Source organism: Amborella trichopoda, chromosome 4 (genome assembly GCF_054954075.1).
Source record: "Amborella trichopoda isolate Santa Cruz 75 chromosome 4, AtrichopodaSantaCruz75HAP2 v2.0, whole genome shotgun sequence".
In the NCBI taxonomy this organism is placed as follows: domain Eukaryota; kingdom Viridiplantae; phylum Streptophyta; class Magnoliopsida; order Amborellales; family Amborellaceae; genus Amborella; species Amborella trichopoda.
In genome coordinates, this window is record NC_142339.1 from 47,197,165 (window position 1) to 47,216,762 (window position 19,598).

The 19,598-nt window shown below is 35.2% G+C and overlaps 1 protein-coding gene across 32 annotated transcripts in view; it reads right to left on the reverse strand.

Annotated features, from left to right (window-relative positions):
• Positions 1-19,598, reverse strand: part of DBE1 (debranching enzyme 1) — a 104,248-nt gene that overhangs the window by 64,128 nt on the left and 20,522 nt on the right. For 15 of the 32 annotated variants that reach the window (XR_016054568.1, XR_016054572.1, XR_016054579.1 and 12 more), the window contains 3 exons: positions 5,226-5,322; positions 5,039-5,120; positions 671-820 (listed from right to left, as the gene is read on the reverse strand). Coding sequence is in view for 13 of the 32 variants with exons in the window: in XM_088865369.1 (XP_088721495.1) it covers positions 671-820; positions 5,039-5,120; positions 5,226-5,322 (329 nt within the window). In the remaining 19 variants the exon portion in view is untranslated. Of the gene's footprint in view, positions 1-515; positions 581-670; positions 821-5,038; positions 5,121-5,225; positions 5,323-19,598 lie in introns of all 32 variants that reach the window. The other 17 variants (XR_016054582.1, XR_016054581.1, XR_016054571.1 and 14 more) reach the window with 2 other exon arrangements.

Here is a 19,598-nt window from a genome sequence, read left to right on the forward strand (position 1 = left end):
TTGTGCTCTGTGAATTAAATGTTGCTGGATTTTTCATTCCATGTTCTTGCTTTGATATTGTATAGTTTTCATTGCTTGTTTATATTGATATGAATGCACAATAGTTTTAAACCCTTGCTGATTTTTTACCAATCGATCCCAACAGTTATTTGTCTTAAGAATTGGCTCTCCATATGATGGCCATCATCATACACAATAACATAGCTACAAGTATGGGGGATCACCAAGCCTTGAACTATAAAACTCTTGAAACATCGGATGAACCAGATGCATAACTAGAGAAATGTTGATAACATTCAGCCATGATCCAACACATAATCATGCATTGAGAATTAAAAAGCACAAAAAATTTCTGAATATGAGGAGAGCATAACAACAATAACATGATCTGAAAAGCTCAAGGAACTCAAAGTCCCAATAGCACTGAATAATAATTGAATATTGCCTACAGTAGTACCATAACAACTACTTATTAAAAAGAAAAAAGGAAAAAAATAAAATAAACTTAAACCTGCCTTTGTGCACAATTAACCTTAACCCTCATCATCACATTAATTGTAATTCTCCATTCAATCTAACCCTAGACATCCAAACAAAAGAACAAAATTATTATAACCCTAATAGAATACACCTCAAACAGCTGTAGTGATTGACAAATAGTCAAAAATACCTCAAGAAACTAACAGCTCTGAATTTTTTTTCATGGGGCATGTGATTAAACTTCTGACTGAGTTTTGAGCTCCAAAATGACAAAATTTGACGAAGATAATTCTTAAGCCATGGAACACACAAAATGATGCCTGGTTGCAATTTAAACTTCCTAGACAATGATGGCATCACTTTAGATAAGCACAAAAACAACCATCAGTAAGACATGAAACTAAGAAGTCCTGAACTACTTCCAAATTACTGTATTCAAATTGCTAGAAGTTTCAAGTTAAGACGGAGTAATTAAATGGTCAACAGTTATTCCTCCAAGTGCAAGGGGAATATCATTCATCTCCACTTCCATCCACAAAATCACTCTAAGCCAGTCAATTTATAATTGGGATATCTGACCATACCATAAAGGCACCAAGTAGATAGCCCAAGCATCACTCGGAAGAATTAAAAATAGTTAACCTACGCATTGATCATGGGCAACACAAAGACAATCCAGGAAAAAAAAAAATTTGATGAAAGCAGCCACAACCAAAGCCTCTACCTTCCACTATGAAAAGAGATGTAGCCAAAGCAATTACATCAATACTTCAGAACAAGGTAAACCTTTGCAGTTAGAGGCATGAATCGATTGTATACCATTTTCAGATATTTTTTTCTTTTTAGTAATAACTCAAGCCTCACATACCTCTTATATATTATAATTCAATGTACAAAGACATTACATGTCTATACAGTGATTAAAATGACCTATATATCCTAACTTAAACGTAAATTTCATAATGACATTTTTACCCCTATGAACAGTACTCATGAATAGTACTCATGAAATAAACAAAAAATAAAATAAAAACCCTAGAATTCCTTAAAAACTAAAAATCCTAAAAATAAATCAAAATATCCTTTAAAATTGAATAGAAATTAAAAATAAGTATAATTCTTTCCTCCATCACTAACTTAGATCAGTTTGAAACCTAAGATGCCCGCAAGTAATAATGCAGACAGTATAAGAAACAAATATATGACTTAGAATTTACCAAAATCTAGGACAATAATACAGATACCAGTACCCTGTCCAACACAATTTGAGTAGATTACTTTCATAATATATAATGCATAAAGATAATTTACAATACAATATAGAACAAAATTATTGTATGTGGTACAGAGATATATCATTTATCTTAGTATAAAAATATTACGTCCATAGTTCAATTCTGATATATCATATCATATTTTTCCTTAACATTATTCTAGTTTTAGACATTATGTTCTCAGACATCACCATATATTTTGTTCATAAACATATTTTTTACTTTTAAAATACTTTATGTTAGAAATGTGGCGCTAGTTTTTGATATTGCCACCCACAAAAAGTAGGCGATAAAAACAGAAGCTAGAATTCCCACGCACATTTTCAGGTGCACTACTAAAAAGAAGAAGAAAAAAAGGGCAGCACCTATTAACTATCATAAAAGTATTCAGTATTAGTTGCAATATTGCATCATGCATATACTAGAACACTGAGCATAAACAAAATATATGGGCATCTTAATTCAGGACCTATAAACATCATTTTCTGAATTATTTCAGCAAGCATCAAGAAGTTAAAAAATGAAATTTTGAAGGAAAAGTTTACTGCATAGAATGTCAATGTTCTTGATTATTGTATTATGCTTTGCGATGTATAGCCACTTATCAATCTCACCCATTTGGTTCCCTAGAAATAGGTATCCTCGAGAGATGCCTCTCCTGAAATTGGTATCTCCTGGAATGTAATCTCCTAGAATATAGATGTTTGTTGTTTGGATAGCATATGGTACTTGAAGATGCATGTCCACTGTTTGGATTGTCTAGAAAACGTGTCTCCCTAAAATTTATATAATACAATATTATTATTATATAATATTGTATACATATTATACTATTATAATATAATATTAGAATATTACATATGTTATTAATATGTACTAAATATTGTATATAATATATCAATTATAAATTATAATATTATATACCCATTGTAATATACAAATTATGTTTATATAGTAACATATGTTACCATGTATACTATAAAAGTATATTATACTATTCTAATATAATATTAGAATATTACATATGTCATTAATATGTACTAAATATTGTATATAATATATCAATTATATATTATAATACTATAGTATATTATACTCTTCTAATATAATATTAGAATATTACATATGTTATTAATATGCACTAAATATTGTATATAATATATCAATTATATATTAGAATATTATATTAGAATACCTATTGTAATATAAAAATTACATTTATATAGTAATATATGTCATAATAGATACTATTATAGTATATTATACTATTCTAATATAATATTAGAATATTATATATGTTATAATAATACAGATATTATAATATATTAATTATTGCATATAATAATATATCAATTATATATTATAATATTATATACCTATTGTAATATACAAGTTACTTTTATATAGTAATATATGTTATAATAATACAGATATTATAATATAGTTATCAATTATAATATAAAAATTACTTATATATAGTAATATATAATTATTTATAAATTATAATACATATAATTATTACACATAATTAATGTTAATTATATATTATTATATATTATCATTAATTATGTATAACAATTATATATTATTATACATAATTAATTATAGTTATTATATAATTAAGTATAATAATTATATATATCTATATTTAATATTATAGTATAATATTTCTATTATAATATATAAATTAATTATATATTATAGCACATATAATTAATTATAGTTATAATATATAATTATATATTTATTATAAGTATTTGAGAGAGCGTAATTGAGAAAAGGCAATGATGATGATGATTTGAGAGAGAGAGGCGGGACATCCATGGCGTCAAGCTGGGCTTCGAACCCAAGACCTTGATGCGTATGAACAACATACCACCATGAGTATAACTATATATTATTACAAATATATATATAGAAAAAGTTGGTGTCGGCCCACTAGCCTACAGCTACATATAACCCAATGGCCCAGATTGAATCTGGGCCAATCTGACGATCACAACCTCATTTCGTATTTTAATTATATTTTTTTTGTACAAATCCAAATCACATGAAATTTTAGTCGTCTATTCTTCTCATCAAGATGCATCTAATAAAAATATTAAAAAATAATTCGTAAAATATAAATTGACAAAATACCCCCAAAAATTTTGGGGGTATTTTGGTCAATATATTTTCACAAATTGTTTTTTGATAGTTTTATTAAATTCTCCTATTTTTAAAGAAAACACGCTCAAATTTTTAAGTGATTTGGATTTAGAGAAAAAAAATTAAAATTCAAATACGAAATACAATTGTGATAATTGGATCGGCCTAGATTGAATATGAGCCGTTGGGCTCATATGTAGCTTTATACTAGCAAGCCTACGCTAGCTTTTTCCTATTTATATATATAGTTATTACATAAAATTTATATGTTAAGATCATTTTATCAGGGAATAAAACCACTATAAGAATTCCATTGTTAATTATTATATTATTAATTTATTATAATTATTACAGCTCTGGGGTTTGAGGTTATTTTTTCAGCAGACCTCAACCCACTCTATAAAAATATAACTTACTGCAAGTTTTTGGCGCACATGGCTCTCTTTCAATCTCCCGGAAATGTTAATTCCACCAAAATTGGTGGAATTAACATTTCCACAAAAAAAGGCTAAAATCATGGAAATCGATCTCCATGCAGAAATGGGATTCCCGCCCTGGTTGGGCATCTAAACAGCATTTACAGGCCATTTCCAGATACCCATTTCCTGGGAACCAAACTGGCCCTAAATTCATTCTCATCAATAAAGTAACAAACAGAAAGCATAAAGTTGTTTAAATGTACAAAATTGTATGAAACACATTTAAGGGGTCAAATAATACTCACCAGTTGAAAGAAAATGTCAACATCTTAGCTTTGAAACACAAAATAATCCATATCCTTAGAATGTTATCGCCCTTGTAGTTTCCAAAGCTATGTTAGTCTTTGATTCCTTAAAAATGAACAATAATGGAAGAAAAACATCTAACTAGCAAGACTCAATATCTTTTGTTTTTTACTCATATTCAGAGATAGTGGCTATGCTGAACATCCTTTTACACTCGTCTAAATTCCTTTTTTCTAATTTTTTAAATTCGAATTTACTTGTCTGGGGGATAATGAGGCAGGCAGAAGAAAGAGCAAGATCAGCACACAAGTCAACCACAAAGAGATAATCCATGTCAACAACATGTTTATTGCATAAGATTAAAATTCATACAAGGGGTACTGATAATTAAGTGCGAGCACAAGATATTACCATGGACTGGTATCGCCATCCCAATCAAAAGCAGTTTCTGTATATAAGCGACCAAGACACTTCACCAATGGGACAGATCCACCTATGACCATAAGGCATAAAGAGTTATAAAACATGTCAAACACAAACAGCTTTCTCATGAAGAATTTCACAATTGTAGTTTAGTTTGTCAATTCATCATTCAAACCTTCATTGTAATTGAAATTGCCAAGAATCTTAGCATATGGATCTAAGAGAATACGCCGCATGTGATACCGATTCCCTTTGTCCCAAAGAATAGCTCCCTATTGCAACAAGGCATTGAAGCCCATAGAAAAGAAGAATCATTAGTTTTTAAATATATCACATGGCCTTCTCGTTAACCAAGGATCGTAACATATGGATCTAATAATATACGCCACATGTGAAACTGACTCCTGGAAAATATTTACAAATATTTACAAATAAAACTTTGCAGATAGAAAAGCGGAAACATGATGGAAACTATATGAAAACTTAGGCATGCAAATCCCACATTTCCAAATAGCAACACCCAATCAATTTATATTTCTGAATGAATTTAAGAGAAAATTTGTCGTGATAATATATAAAAGGAATTAGCAAACTACACCAGACTAGACCCGGGACCCGACGAGTATACCCGACTTTGGGTCCAAGTATGTGTCCAAATTTTGGACCCGAATACTATTTGGGTCTGGGTCTGGGTCGATCTAGACCCGACCTGTACTCGTAGTCATAGGATATAATATGGCAATCATGTATCTTTAGGCATGCGCTAGGTGTTCATATTGTCACAAAATTCGCAACATTTACAGTATTATTGGCAAAAAAAGAAGTTTGTAGTAATAAGGTATATAATGGTGAAAAAAAGGGCAAAAAAATAATAATAAGCTCATAATCATAGAGTGGCAATGGATCCGACCACACCTGGGACCCGACGAGTAGACCAGGGACCTGACAGGTCCGAGTACGGGTCCAAATTTTGGGCCCGAATACTATTCAGGCCCGGGTCCAGTCGTTCCGTTCCCGACCTTTTGCCACCCTTAGAGGCCTCATAGATGTACAACTCCATGAGAAATAGAACTCTAAATGGGAAACCTTTTTTCCTTTTTTCTTTCCATTTTGCTACAAAAAGGAAAGTAGCATTTGCATAAAACTTAAATATTGCTTCTTCCGGGAGACACTTAAGGACAGATTTATGCCCCTTGATTCAAACTTGCAAAATCAGCCTAATTAACCATAGTAAGCCAAATTAAAACTCAAGTCAAACTTGCCTTGGCCCCTAATGCCATAAATCCCATCTTCCTATGCCCTTGTCAATCACATACTACCCCATACAGATCTGATATTCCTCTCTTGTGGATCACTTCAGTTTCAATCACATTTAGGACAAGATAAGATAAATCCTTCAGGACTCACGAGAGTTATGTAGCCCCATATCATCCTATCCAAAGCAAACTCCTATTATAAAGGCTATGGATGCAAATGGGCTGGATAGCCGTATGGGCTTTCGGTAATGGAGATCAGCCATGAGACCAAGATAAAGGCCATGGATTCCAATGGGCTGGATAACCATATGGGCTTTTGCAAATGGAGGTTGTCCATGAGACCAAGACCCTCTAATAATACTCCAAAGCATAGTTACCAGGATCTCCTACTTTGGTAGGCGATCCCTTCTAGAATCTCGATTTTGTCGCTCCTGGAACGGATCTCTAAGGGATCTCGAATTTTAAATTTTGGGATCTCGTACCCCATAGAAAAGGATCCCGATTCTTGTTGTTAGAGATCTCGATCCCAACCATAAAGACTACGACAACAACCAAATTGATGATTTTCTTTGTTTATAGCCAACTAGCGACACAAATATTGCTTGCTTGCCATAAATAATGAGATCCCTACTTTAAAGAGTATATATTATCATTGATTATCATAGATTTTAAGGTTGGTAACAAGATCTCTAAAAAGTTGGGATCAAGATCCCAAAAGGTCGGGATCAAGATCCCCAAAGGTTAGAATCTCGATCCCTAACATTTGGGGATCTCGATCCCTAACATGAGCATTGTACGAACGGTGTTCCCAACCATAGGGATCTTCTAGCATTTCACGATCCCTAGCTCCCGATCCCAATACAAGTACCATTCCCACACCCAATCCCAACAACTATGCTCCAAAGCAACTCATGAAGGCAACAACACAAAATCTTCATAATAAGGAGCCTTCATTTAAACGACTCAAATTGTTTTTCGTGCTCATAAAGTATGTCCACCTTGGGGATCTAAGGAGACTACAAGCTATGTTCTTTTTGAGTGACCCCGCTAAAGAGAGAACTGGGAATTTTCCTAATATCATTTGAAGTCACCTGAATTTGTATGGAGTCTCGTGTTCATTGCCTAGAAAGGACCAACTACAGAGGAAGATGTAAACCCTAGCTATCTTCTGCAGCAAATGGAAGGAAACAAAGAACAAGATCTTCAAGGGAAGCGATGTGGACTGTTGGATACCCAGGGAAGGCATCAGGGATTTGGTGTTCATTAGGGCCTTTAGTCATTGAAAGGTCTTCAATTCTTGCACTGAGGACTCGGTTTGCCGATGGAAGCTGGTTACTTATGATTTCCAGTCTAAGGCCAATACATAGGGCTTTGAGAGGAAAGCCACCGCATGAATATCGAACCCAATTTTGACTACAACACATGAACCTGGAGGTGTCTAGTGTTGTGAATATCATAGTTTACATTTGATTTTCTTGTATACAAGTTCCTAAGGACTTATTTGTCTATTCCCTTACTCACGGGCATCATTGTACCTTTTATTATAAGTGGGACTTGTGGTTTACCATGACACCACCATGAACCCTCTCTAATTCTCTCCACGATGTGGCTCTCTCTCTCTCTCTCTCTCTCTCTCTCTCTCTCTCCATATCTATAGTAGAACTCTTTTTCTTCCTCGACCTTAATCTTTCTCACTCTTCTTCTTCTCTTATCTACTTGATTGTTGTCATTGAACGGCATTGTGTTCTTGCACTGAGAACTCGGTTTGTCAATGGAAGTTGGTTACTTATGGTTCTAGTCTAAGGCCAATATAAAGGGCGTTTGGGGGGAAGGCCACCAGATGAATATAGAAATTGCATGTTGACTGCAACACAGGAACTTGAGGGTATCTAATATTGTGAATACCAAAGTTTATATTTAATTTTCTTGTATATAAAGTCCTTAGGACTAATTTGTCCCTTTGATGCATGATAAAAAATTTATTGTTTACAATTTTTATTTAATTTAGGGGTCAACATCAGTGTTTCAAAAAGCGCTAAGCAGAACCTAGGCGGTCGGGGGGGTCCAGGCCGCCCAGCACCTAGGCGGGCGCCCAGAACCTGGACGGCCCAGTAGAAAACTATTTTTTTTGGGTTTTCTCTCTCTAAAATAGCCTCTAATGGGTTTTAGGTTTCAAATGAACCTAAAACCACAATTATTCCCATATAGTGTTAAAAAAAGACCCAAAAATACCCTCAAGGAGCCGCATTTCTGCCCCTAGGTGGGGCACAAGCCCTGAGCGGCCGCCTAGGCGAGTTCAGGCGGGCGCCCAAGAATATTCGCCTAGGCGGCCGCTCAGGCACTGGGCAGTCCGCTTTTTGAAACAGTGGTCAACATTGAGCCCATATCTATTTGTTTTGCTTATGGACAAGTTAATTAGGCATCGACAGGATGATGTATCGTGGTGCATATTATTCGCTGATGAAATAGTTTTGATTGATGAGACTAGAGGCAACATCAATGAAAAGTTAGAAATTTGGAGGGATGCTCTAGAATCTAAAGATTTAAAATTAGCTGAAGAATGGAGAATGGAGAGATTGAGGAAGATGTTGCGCGTAGAATTACAGCTGGGTGGGTGAAGTGGAGATACACATCTAGAGTTTTATGTGGCCATATACCAATAAAACTAAAGGGGAAGTTTTATAGGGCAGTTGTAAGACTAGTCATACTTTATGGGACAGAATGTCAAGCGGTCAAGAAACAACATATCCATAGGATGAGTGTAGCTGAGATGAGGATGTTGAGACAGATGAGTGGCAAGATAAGAAAGCATAGAATTCGAAAGGAATACATACAAAGGACCTTAGGAGTGGCTCCAATAGGCGATAAGATGAGGGAAAGTAAGCAGGTGTGCTGGCCATGTGTAATGCAGACCCAGTACAACACCTGTTAAGAGGTGCGAGTTAGTTAAGTGGAAGGCTAAGAAAGGGCAAGGGGTAGGCCCAAAATGACATGGTTGGAAACAGTGAGAAACGATATGAGGAATTATGACCTCACTAAGGCTATAGCCCTTGATAGAGCAGAATGGCAGACCACAATTCATGTAGTCAACCCCAAAATAGTTGAGAAAAAGCTCGAATGATGATTTAATTTAAAATGATTTATATTTTAATTTTAGTTTTAGGGTTTTAAGTTGTTGCATGGATTCTTGGGTTTTTTTTTCTTTTTTTTTTTAATTCTTAGAATTTATAAGAGTTCTTTAGAAAAAGTACAATGTTTATGGACTATTTCGTTTTATCAAAGGTGAAAATGTCATTACAAATTTCTGGTTACGTTAGAAATTTTTAGGTCATTTTATTTCATCATATGGACATTTAGTATGCTTGAACAATTAAATAAACATTATTTGACAGTTGTGTGGCGCCTTTTAGTGGTTATTCGTGTGACTTGTTTAAACAGAAGGAAGCTTTTGTGCTTTCATGTACGCCCGTTAGGGTTTACATTGGAGAACCATTAGGTTTCCCCAAGAGATTACTCATGATTTGCCCAAATCATTGTTGTTTTTGTACTCTATCAATTATCCTACATGAATTTACTATCAAAGCTCAGGTTTCTTCACCAAGGCCAGGGAACTACAGCCAAGTCTAGGGTTTGCTGATCTTAAGCCAAGGTTTGTCGAATTCAGCCTAGATCTTGCTTTTTCAATGAGGTTTTCATGATTCCCTGCTTTTGGTTTATGATTTCAGAAAATCCATGGCAGGGAGAAGGGACAGTGGAAGGGGATTTTTGTAGACCTACTTGGAGATTCTAGAGACGAGGTGATTGAAGCCCTCAAAAAGCACATTCAGCAACTTACGTAGCTCGCATAACTCCTGGGTAAAAGGGTGATCTCTTCACCTACAAAGATGCCAAATTTAATCCTTTTCACTTTCATGCTGCACGTGAAGAGTCGAGTGAAGAAGAAAGTGATAGAAGACCTAGACAATCAATCGAGAGTCTTTGATGTGGAGGACATTCTTGATTTCAATGTCGGTTGTATCTAAAATCAAAAGGCTGTAGATTAGGATTTACCACCATTCTTCGATACATGCTCAGATGAACAACAAGATCACTTAGGAGATCCTATCTATGAGAAGGATCACGATGAAAATGAAGATGTTTCGGAAGAGGATCTTGCTCGTAAAGAATATGTCAAGAAGACAGCAGGGGTGACTGATCAAAATCATGGCCTTTGAAGACTTCAAGGACATCAAAGAAGTGGAGCATTCAAGAGATTTTTAATGCATTGGAATCAGAGTAGCACAGAAGCATGGTTAACTCATAAACCACAGTTTGTAGCCCTGGATTTAGATAATGATGAAATAGTGTTGAGAACGCCTCTAAAGGCCAAAAAATTGGGTTTGAAGTTCCCTGCTCAACTTTCAAAGCAATTTCAAGGATAGCCGAATTTAATTAGTTTCTCTGAATTCCTTACTATAAATACCAGCCTATAAAGAAGATGGGGAAAATATTCATCAAAAATTTTGGATCTTCACTAAATTATTCAAGAAAATGCTAAACACATAAAAAATAAATAAATATGAACATTACTTAAAGGTTAACGACACCTTACCTAAGAGAATCTAGAGAAAACAATTATCATATTATTTATAAAAAGTTCAAATTTTCTGAAACATTTTCAACGATGTGATAATGTATTAAGCTGAGTCCAAGTGACAACTAAAAATTTTCTCATTACAATATACTACTCCAAAATTACAGCAGTCTTACTTATAAATTTAGAATTATATGCAACTTCCAGCCACCCAACTTGGCTTCTCATACACTTAAAATGAAAAATTACAATTTTATTAGGTCCCTTGACCAAGTCAACACCAAATACACCAAGGATATTGAATCAATACAAGACAATACAGAAGTGCTTAAAAATACAGCACTATACAAATTACAATGCCAAATATACATTACTTCAGAATATCATCAAACACATCAAAATCAATCAACTTATCCACTAAAACAAATACTACAAGTGCACATTAGATTTGATCATGGGAAGCCAAAATAAGCAAGCTCTTTGTGCTGGGTTAAAGCGAAGGTCTTAGCAATATATCATGGAGTGACTATCAGGATGGCACCAAGATAGAGGCCAATTTCACATCATTTATATGGGAAGCAATTAAGCATCAAGTAATCTACACTTTGTGGAATATTTCAACATATGAGAGGGCTTAAGAATTAGGATCCAAAAATTGCATGAAAAAACATGGGAGAAAGAGGGCTCAAATTAATCTCAATTTGATGGAAATTAAGAGGTGTGGCAGGGAAAATTTTGACAAAATTTTCCATGTTAAATCACTAAATTAAACTACCAAAAGGATGATTTTATCGACTGATTTTGGATCCAAATATCTCAGAGAAATCATTCAATTAAAAATCTCTAAAATCTCAATGAAAACTCCACCAATATTCAATTCCAATCAACTAGAGATCATAGGCTATGACTCATAAATCAATCTTAACTCAATTGCACACAAGAGAGGGGGATTGATATACCTTGCTCTAAATTGAGATTTACAGCCATGAAATGGTTCAAGGTTGAGTGAATTTGAAGAAGATCACACCAATTTGGAACACCATGAAGACTTAGGATCAATTTCAAACTTTAGGATGGAGCTTTAATGGAGCTCCTAGCTTAATTCTTTCTCTAAAATTCTCTACAATGCACTTTCTCACACTAAGACACAACAGAGAGAGAGAGAATCCTATGGAAATAGCATGCTACAATAGAGGATATCTATTTCTAAAAACTCAATGAGATAAGAGAGAGAGAGAGAGAGAGAGAGAGAGAGAAAAGAAGAGCGTACCACTCTATGAGGGGAGTTTTTCTCTCTTTAAAATGTTTTTCAAAAGATGATGTAGAGAGAGACAGAGAGCCAAATAGTGGAACATGCCACATAAGGAGAGATTAGATCTATGTCTCAAGGTAGGTTTAGTGTAGAGATGCTTCCAGATGAGTTAATCTTGGCCACTGAAATCAATCATCCATAGCATGAAAGAGGCTTAATCCTAGCCACTTATCCACTCATTATGTCATCTTGAAGAGTGCTTGAGATTTAGCACCCTTATCCTCCCATAAAGCCCTAATTCACTTCAAATTTTTCTTCATTAATCGCATACTCAAATTCACAACAAAGTCAACTTACTTCCACAATTGCCCATGCCAACTCATCATCACCATCAGAGCCTTTTCTCAACTATTTAGGGTTGGCAATTGCCTTTGCAAACTCACTTAACCAAATTGAGAAAGCATAGGTAGAGGGTTACCCCATAAGTAATTTAGCACAAATTCTAGAAAAAATTTTAAATTAATTTCCCCTCCAAATTTGTTGCACATGTGCACCCAATCACATGATGCCATATAGGATAGGTGGTCATATACGCAATCACATGGGCTTACGGTTTCAATCGTAATTTCAAACCTTATACCCCTTCTAGAAGATTTCTCCCATGTGCATGCAGCCAACAATCCTATACATTAAACATGTTCTCAAATTCAATTTGCCAATTTCACAAAAGATACTCCATTCCAATTTTAAACAATTTCACAAATGACAAATAGGCGTCCTAAGGGGTAATGTCATCAATATGTCATGCCAAAGTGGCAATGATGTGGAGCCATGTCAGCCACACATGGCACTCATTGGCCATTTGTGTGTCACGTGTGGGCCATAGGGAACACAATATTTCTTTGTCATTTCTAAAAAAAATTTTCTCAAAGCTCAATTTTTACTCTAAAAAAATCTGAAGAAATCCTCAAAAGTCCCCAAAAGTCCTCCAAAATATTTTCCATCATATTCACATAATTTGGCGTCATACAAAACCATTATGAGGGAAATTAAGATCTTATGGACTTGCATTGGACATCAAAGCACTCCACTCGGCTAGACATGGAGTCCAAAGTCACCTTCTTAGAATGACCTAGCAAACCCATGAATCACAGTATCAAGCAAGGGCTGATACTTTGGTTTATCAAAGTCAATCCTATATGTGCCTCGAAACTCTCACGCTGTAGTGGATTACAAGTGCACCCTCAAGGACATGCATTCTAGTGGATGCAGGGGTCCTCTCTCAATATATGTGCATATCTCTCCCAGCGGATCAACATAGAAGAGTGGCTTCCCATTTGCGATTCAGCATGCACATGCCATGAGAAAGTTACAAGGTCGGAGATTTAGGGTTATGTCCTCTCAAAGACTTAACCTTCTCATGTAGGACTAAAAATGACCTAAAAGCCTCGAGATCATACCACCATCAACCAATTACAACTAATCACATGCACAACACCCTGGCCATCACACGGTCATGAGGAATCAACCAAAACCAACCCTGAGTAGAGGTAACTATCAAACCTCTTGGTGCCTTTCATATATACATCGACCTCATGACCCTCAAAATTATGTTACTCTTGGTCCCAGTATGCCAAGATCCAAGAGTCACATCACTCATGTTCACTAGGCATTGAAAGGCCACAACTGCAATAAGATGCTCAATCTTGAAAATAAAAGAAAATGGATTATTAAAAAACTATCAGAAACTCCATCCAACACAACCTAGAGTATAAAAAAATATGACTTCCTATATTGAAAATTTTCTGATTTTTTTGAATTTTCCAGGAAATAAAATGAATGCAAATATTATAAAAGTTATATAACCCCATTTAAGAAATCCTAGAACCAAAAAAATTAGAGTAACATTTCTTAAGATTTGATTTCCTTGAAATTTTTCGTTAACCCTAAATCAAAACAGATTATTATTAAAATTTATCTAAACCCTACCTAAGCGGAAAAATAGTGAAGAAAATAAAAATCAAAATCAAATTTGTAAATTGTAAATTTTTTGGTTTAATTTGAGAAGTTCTCTTGGGCTTTTGTAGATCAATATATCAGGAACATTTTGCGATAAATTTTAACAAATTTAGTGAACTATTAAGAGAAATCAAAGTTTTTGATATTGGGTAAAAAAAGTCCTAAAACTTCTACTCTAGATCTCTTCAAAAAATGGGCTTCAATCAAAAAACAAATATATATGGATTTGTTAGTGGGATAAAAACAGCTATTTCAAAACAAATATTTATTCAATGAAAAATGGATAACAAGACAGATTAGGATTAAAATGCCATAAAAAAAGAAAAAATTGAATTTTAATATTCAAGTTTAAAAAATTTTAGGTCACTATTGGAGAAATTCTTTAAGATTATTGTAGACCATCAACATAAGGACACATTGGAACAAGTTTGAGAGATTTTTGTGAAAGATAGAGGAAGAAAGAGATTTTTTTTTGTTTTGGTTTGTTAAAAAGTAAAAGAAAAAGGATACCCATGCTGACTAGCTTGATTTTATGCGAGACTTGGCCAAACACCCTCCGTTTCCGAGTCAACTCGGTAGTTTTTTTAAAACTGACCTGCACAATGAGAACTCTATAGCCCGAAAGTCCTATAAAATTTAAGAAAAAAAATATTGGAGGATCATGATAAGAACCGAAGTTAGGAATCGCCTAAGTCCCTACGATTTGCTATAGTGAGAACCTTTTGGTTCTAGACAACCTAGGCAAAAACCCTCTTTAGGACTATCGGGGATGGGGAAGCCCCCAAGTCCGAATTGACTATGGCAATTAGGAGTTTGTTTACCAGTTTTCAACCAGCAAACCATGAAAATAGAAAACAAAAACTGTTCTTCAGGTTGTTCTTAGTTAAAATTTTCAAAAAGTAAAAAATAGCACAAAATCAAAGATGTCGAGTTCAAATGCAAAAACTTTTGAAATTTTCCCTTAGAATCAATATCTCCTGAAACCATGATCACATCCCATTTCCAGTGGGGTCGTGATCCCCTTTCAAAGCAATCAAGAACCCTTTTTTGTCAGAGACCGAGATCCTTATAAGATAGGGATCGACTTCCCCTTATGGGAGGACTAAGCTCTGCTCGGACTTCGGCTCCGGCATCGTCGAAGTGAGATTCCAAGGAAGGATCCCACCCCTAAACCAAGCTCCCGGCAACTATGGTCCCGTCCTTGCCTCTGCCTTCTTACCTCAAAGAATAAAAAGGGGCTGGATATTGGAAATTCGGAAAAGGGGGTCCAAACCAAAGAGATAAAAGTACGATGAAATGTGATCATTGTGGTAGAAATGGTCATATTGAAGAACATTGTTGGAATTTAGTTGGTCAGCCAGCAAAATTCAATCGTCTTGGGCAGTTTAATGAATATAATGCTTCACCAATTGGTGATTCAAAAGTTACTAAACAGATCAGATGCTATTCAATGCAACTCAACCCTCACCATCCACCCGAAAGGACATTATAGTGGTTCCTACTTGAGAACCTTTGTTGTATGTTTGCTCAGTTAGATGGCTCAACCACTACTACTTCATATTTTGCTCAATCAGGTATTCATGTTTATGCTGATCACATCTCCTGGATCATTGACTCTGGAGATTCAAATCATATGACTGTCATGCCTCCCTTGTTTTCTTCTTAATCTGTTTGTTCTGGTAGAGACAACGTTATGATTTCTGATGGATCATTTCCTTCCATTGCTGCAAAAGGAACTATGAATATTTCCCATCAATTATTTTTGGCATTAATTCTTACTATTTCTAGCTTTGCTACAAACTTAATGTTTGCCAATTACATTACCAAGAGTCTGAATTGTAGTGTAACTTTCTTTCCTTCCAACTGCATTTTTTAGGACCTGGATACGAGAAAGAGGATTGGCAGTGGTCATGAATCTGGTGTCTCCAAATTCTAGACTACTATTCCACAAGCATTAGTGTTAATAAAGTTTGGATTAAGCAATGGCATCCCAGCCTTGGTCATTTGCCTTTCCAGTCACCAAAAATTTCATTTCCTAAGTTGTTTAGTTCGACTAGTGGGTCAAAGCTTTAATGTGAAGCCCACAAACTTTTGAAACATTGTAGAAACTCTTTTTTACCCAGTAAGAATAAAAGTATTGTTCCTTTTGCTATTATTCATTATGATGTGTGTAGTACATCTCTTATTGCTTCTATCCTTGGCTTTTGGCATTTTTTTCTTTCGTAGATGATTACTCTTGGTATACATGGATTAATCTTATGAAAATCGAATAGGTCTCCGAAAGATTATCCATACTCAGATTGATACCAAAATTAAGGTCCCTAGATCTGATCGAGGTGGGGAGTACTGCAATGGTTATTTGTTATTTTATTTGGAAGAACATGGAATAGAACATCAAAATTCTTGCTCATACACATGTTAACAGTTTCAAAAATATTCTTGCTCATACACCCCATAACAAAATAGGATGGCTGAAAGAAAGAATACATAGCTCTTGGAAGTTAGTCAAGCTCTCCTCTTGTATAAATATACACAACACGTATAGGTCAGAAGCTATGCTTATTGCATCCTATATTATTAATCGGATGCCTTCTAGTGACTTAGTGATGCCGGGAAAATTGAGGAAACAGTAAAAACAACAAGGAGCAATGCCAAACACAAGTATAATTTAAAGAAACCTAGGGTTTCTTCTCCATACTCCAAGCTAGGGCTCCAAAAGCCTAAGCATTTCTCTCTTCTTAACTTCTAAAAATCATGTGGAATTGACCCTCTCAAGACCCCACACACCTCTTATAAATTACAATTCAATATTTAAAGACATTACATGTCCATACTATGATTAAAATGGCCTGTCTACCCCAAGTTAAACTTAAATTTCATGATGACAGTTTTAAACCTGTGAATAGTACTCGTGAATACTACTTGTGAAGTAAATAAAAAAATAAAAACCCTAGAATCCCTAAAAAACTAAAAAAAACCCTAAAAATAAACCCTAAAACTAAACTATAATATGCATTCTTTAAAGTAGAATAAAAATAAAAAATAAGAATAATTTTTCCCTCCATCATTTAGACTACAAATCTGCCCATAAAATTCTTTGTCCTAATCATCCACTATTTATAGTTCCTTCTAAAGTCATTGTTTGTGTTTGCTTCGCTCATGTTCTTGAGACACATCATACAAAGTTGGACCCTCGAATCAGTTAAATGTCATTTTTCTAGACTATTTGTCCTCTCAAAAAGGTTATAAACGCTATGATCCAATGTCCGGAAAGAAATTTGTTTCAATGGATGTAACCTTCTTTGAGCCTACACCTTTTTCTCCTACCTTTCTTCAAAGGAGCACATTGTAGAAGAGACGTCTCATCTTCCTTATCTAATCCATGTTCCTCTTCCTACCCCTATTTTTTCTAAATAGGAGCGCAAAAGGATGGTGGTCCATCTTATGATGTCGAAAAGAAAGAATTAAAAATCTATACTAGATAGAAACAAAAAAAGGGGAGACCACCATAACTGACATGCCTCCAAGCCAATGACATGCCTCTAATCCAAGTAATCCCATCAATTCTCAATGTGATGATTTGGATTTGCCCATTCTTGTACGAAAAGGTAGACATAGTTTCATTATTCACCCAATTAGCAATTTTATTTCTTATGAAGTTCGTGTCCCACTCCTATTGTGCTTGTGTCCTCTTTGTTTTCTCTTTCTATTCCTTCCAAAATTAGAAAAGTTTTCGGTCACCCCAAGTGGAAAGAAGCTATGTGCAAGGAGATGAGAGCACTAATTAAGAATGCTACTTCGACACTGGTAGACCCTCTTAGAGAAAAGAGGTTGGTTGTTTGCAATTGAATCTATACCGTAAAGCACAAGGCCGATGGTATAGTTAACAGATACAAGGCATGATTACTTGCCAAGGGGTTCACTCAAACTGATGGAAGAGATACTAAGAAACCTTTTCCCCTAAACTCCATCGGGGTCCTTTTGTCTCTAACAACTAACTTGGAGTGACGTTGCACGAATTTAATGTCAAAATTGCATTACTTCACGGGAATTATAGGAAGAAGTATACATCGTACCTCCGCCTGGATTCCAAGCTAGGACCGAATCCTTGACAACCAACACACGGCATTGTATGCATCATAGCCGCATTCTGAGAAGCAACCCTATAACGTGAGAATGGTGTACATGTGTATAAATAAGTGACCGTACATGTGTATAAATAAGTGACCCCCTTGCACTATAGTGATATGTGTGTGTACACATCCTTGTTGATATCACTTGCTCCAAGGGGGAACCTGTAATCCAAACACTAAGTTCATGGATCCACTATTTATTGACTAGCTTTGATAGACCAATCATGAGCTCATGGGTACCATTGGATTAGTTTCAAAAGATGATCGTGGATCACGTAGTCTAGCATAAGTGGAGTGCCTCAGAGATGTCACTTATTCCCAACTCATCGGTAGCAATCCACTTCTAGTTTTGTGTTATATGTGTTTCACAAATTTTTGAAATATCAAAAGTATTATTTGCCAAATTTATTTATGATTTTATGTTTTTTAATCATTTTAAAAAAAATTATAAATTTATTTTATGTACAAACTTAAAAGGGTATTTCTAAGATTTTCAATACTGAGAGGGGCAATGCGAGACTCACCTAGGGAGCCAAGTGCCCAGCTCCACACATTGGGAGCACCACACAAGCAAGGATGTAAGCCCTACAAGGACCACACATCCAAGCTTAGTTGAAGGGATGGCCCATATCTTTTTATGTTTTGTTATGGAGAAAATTAATAAAGATGATCTTTTTAAAGATTTTGTTGGCTACTTTTTTCCTACTTAGTTTTGAATTGGATCTCCATGTTTACTCTTGATTTCTAAAGTAATTAGAAATTACTTCTATGTGAGAGAGTCCATATTTCATGGGATTATGGAAGATCTAGTTCTAGTCTAAGTAGAAGTGCATATGGGTTCAGTATAGGAGGGATAATGGTTATAGGATTCCTCAATGATCTCATTGTTGATTTAAGGAATGGATGGCTTAGATTTAATTCTCTCTTCAACTCACAAATTACATAAAACTCTTTGGTCAAATTTGAGTCCCATTAGAAATTGGCACACCCTAGACCATAAGGCCCTATAGATAGGGGGGAACCCCCTTCATATCTTCCATATGATCATGCAGAAAGCCTCTCTCTCCTCTATGCTGCTGCTGCTCTCTCTCTCTCTCTCTCTCTCTCTCTCTCTCTCTCTCTCTAGCCTCTTCTCTCTTAGGATAAGTGATGGCCCACAAAGTAAGGCAAGGCCATAAGAGGGTGGCATGCCACCCTCACTAGCCTAGAAGGAGGCACGTCCAGCCCAGTTTACTATGGTGGTTCCAGGCTTTTAGGGTTGAAAAGAAACCCTACTTTGCTCATGCACTCAGCCCCAATTCTGTGAGAGGGGTAT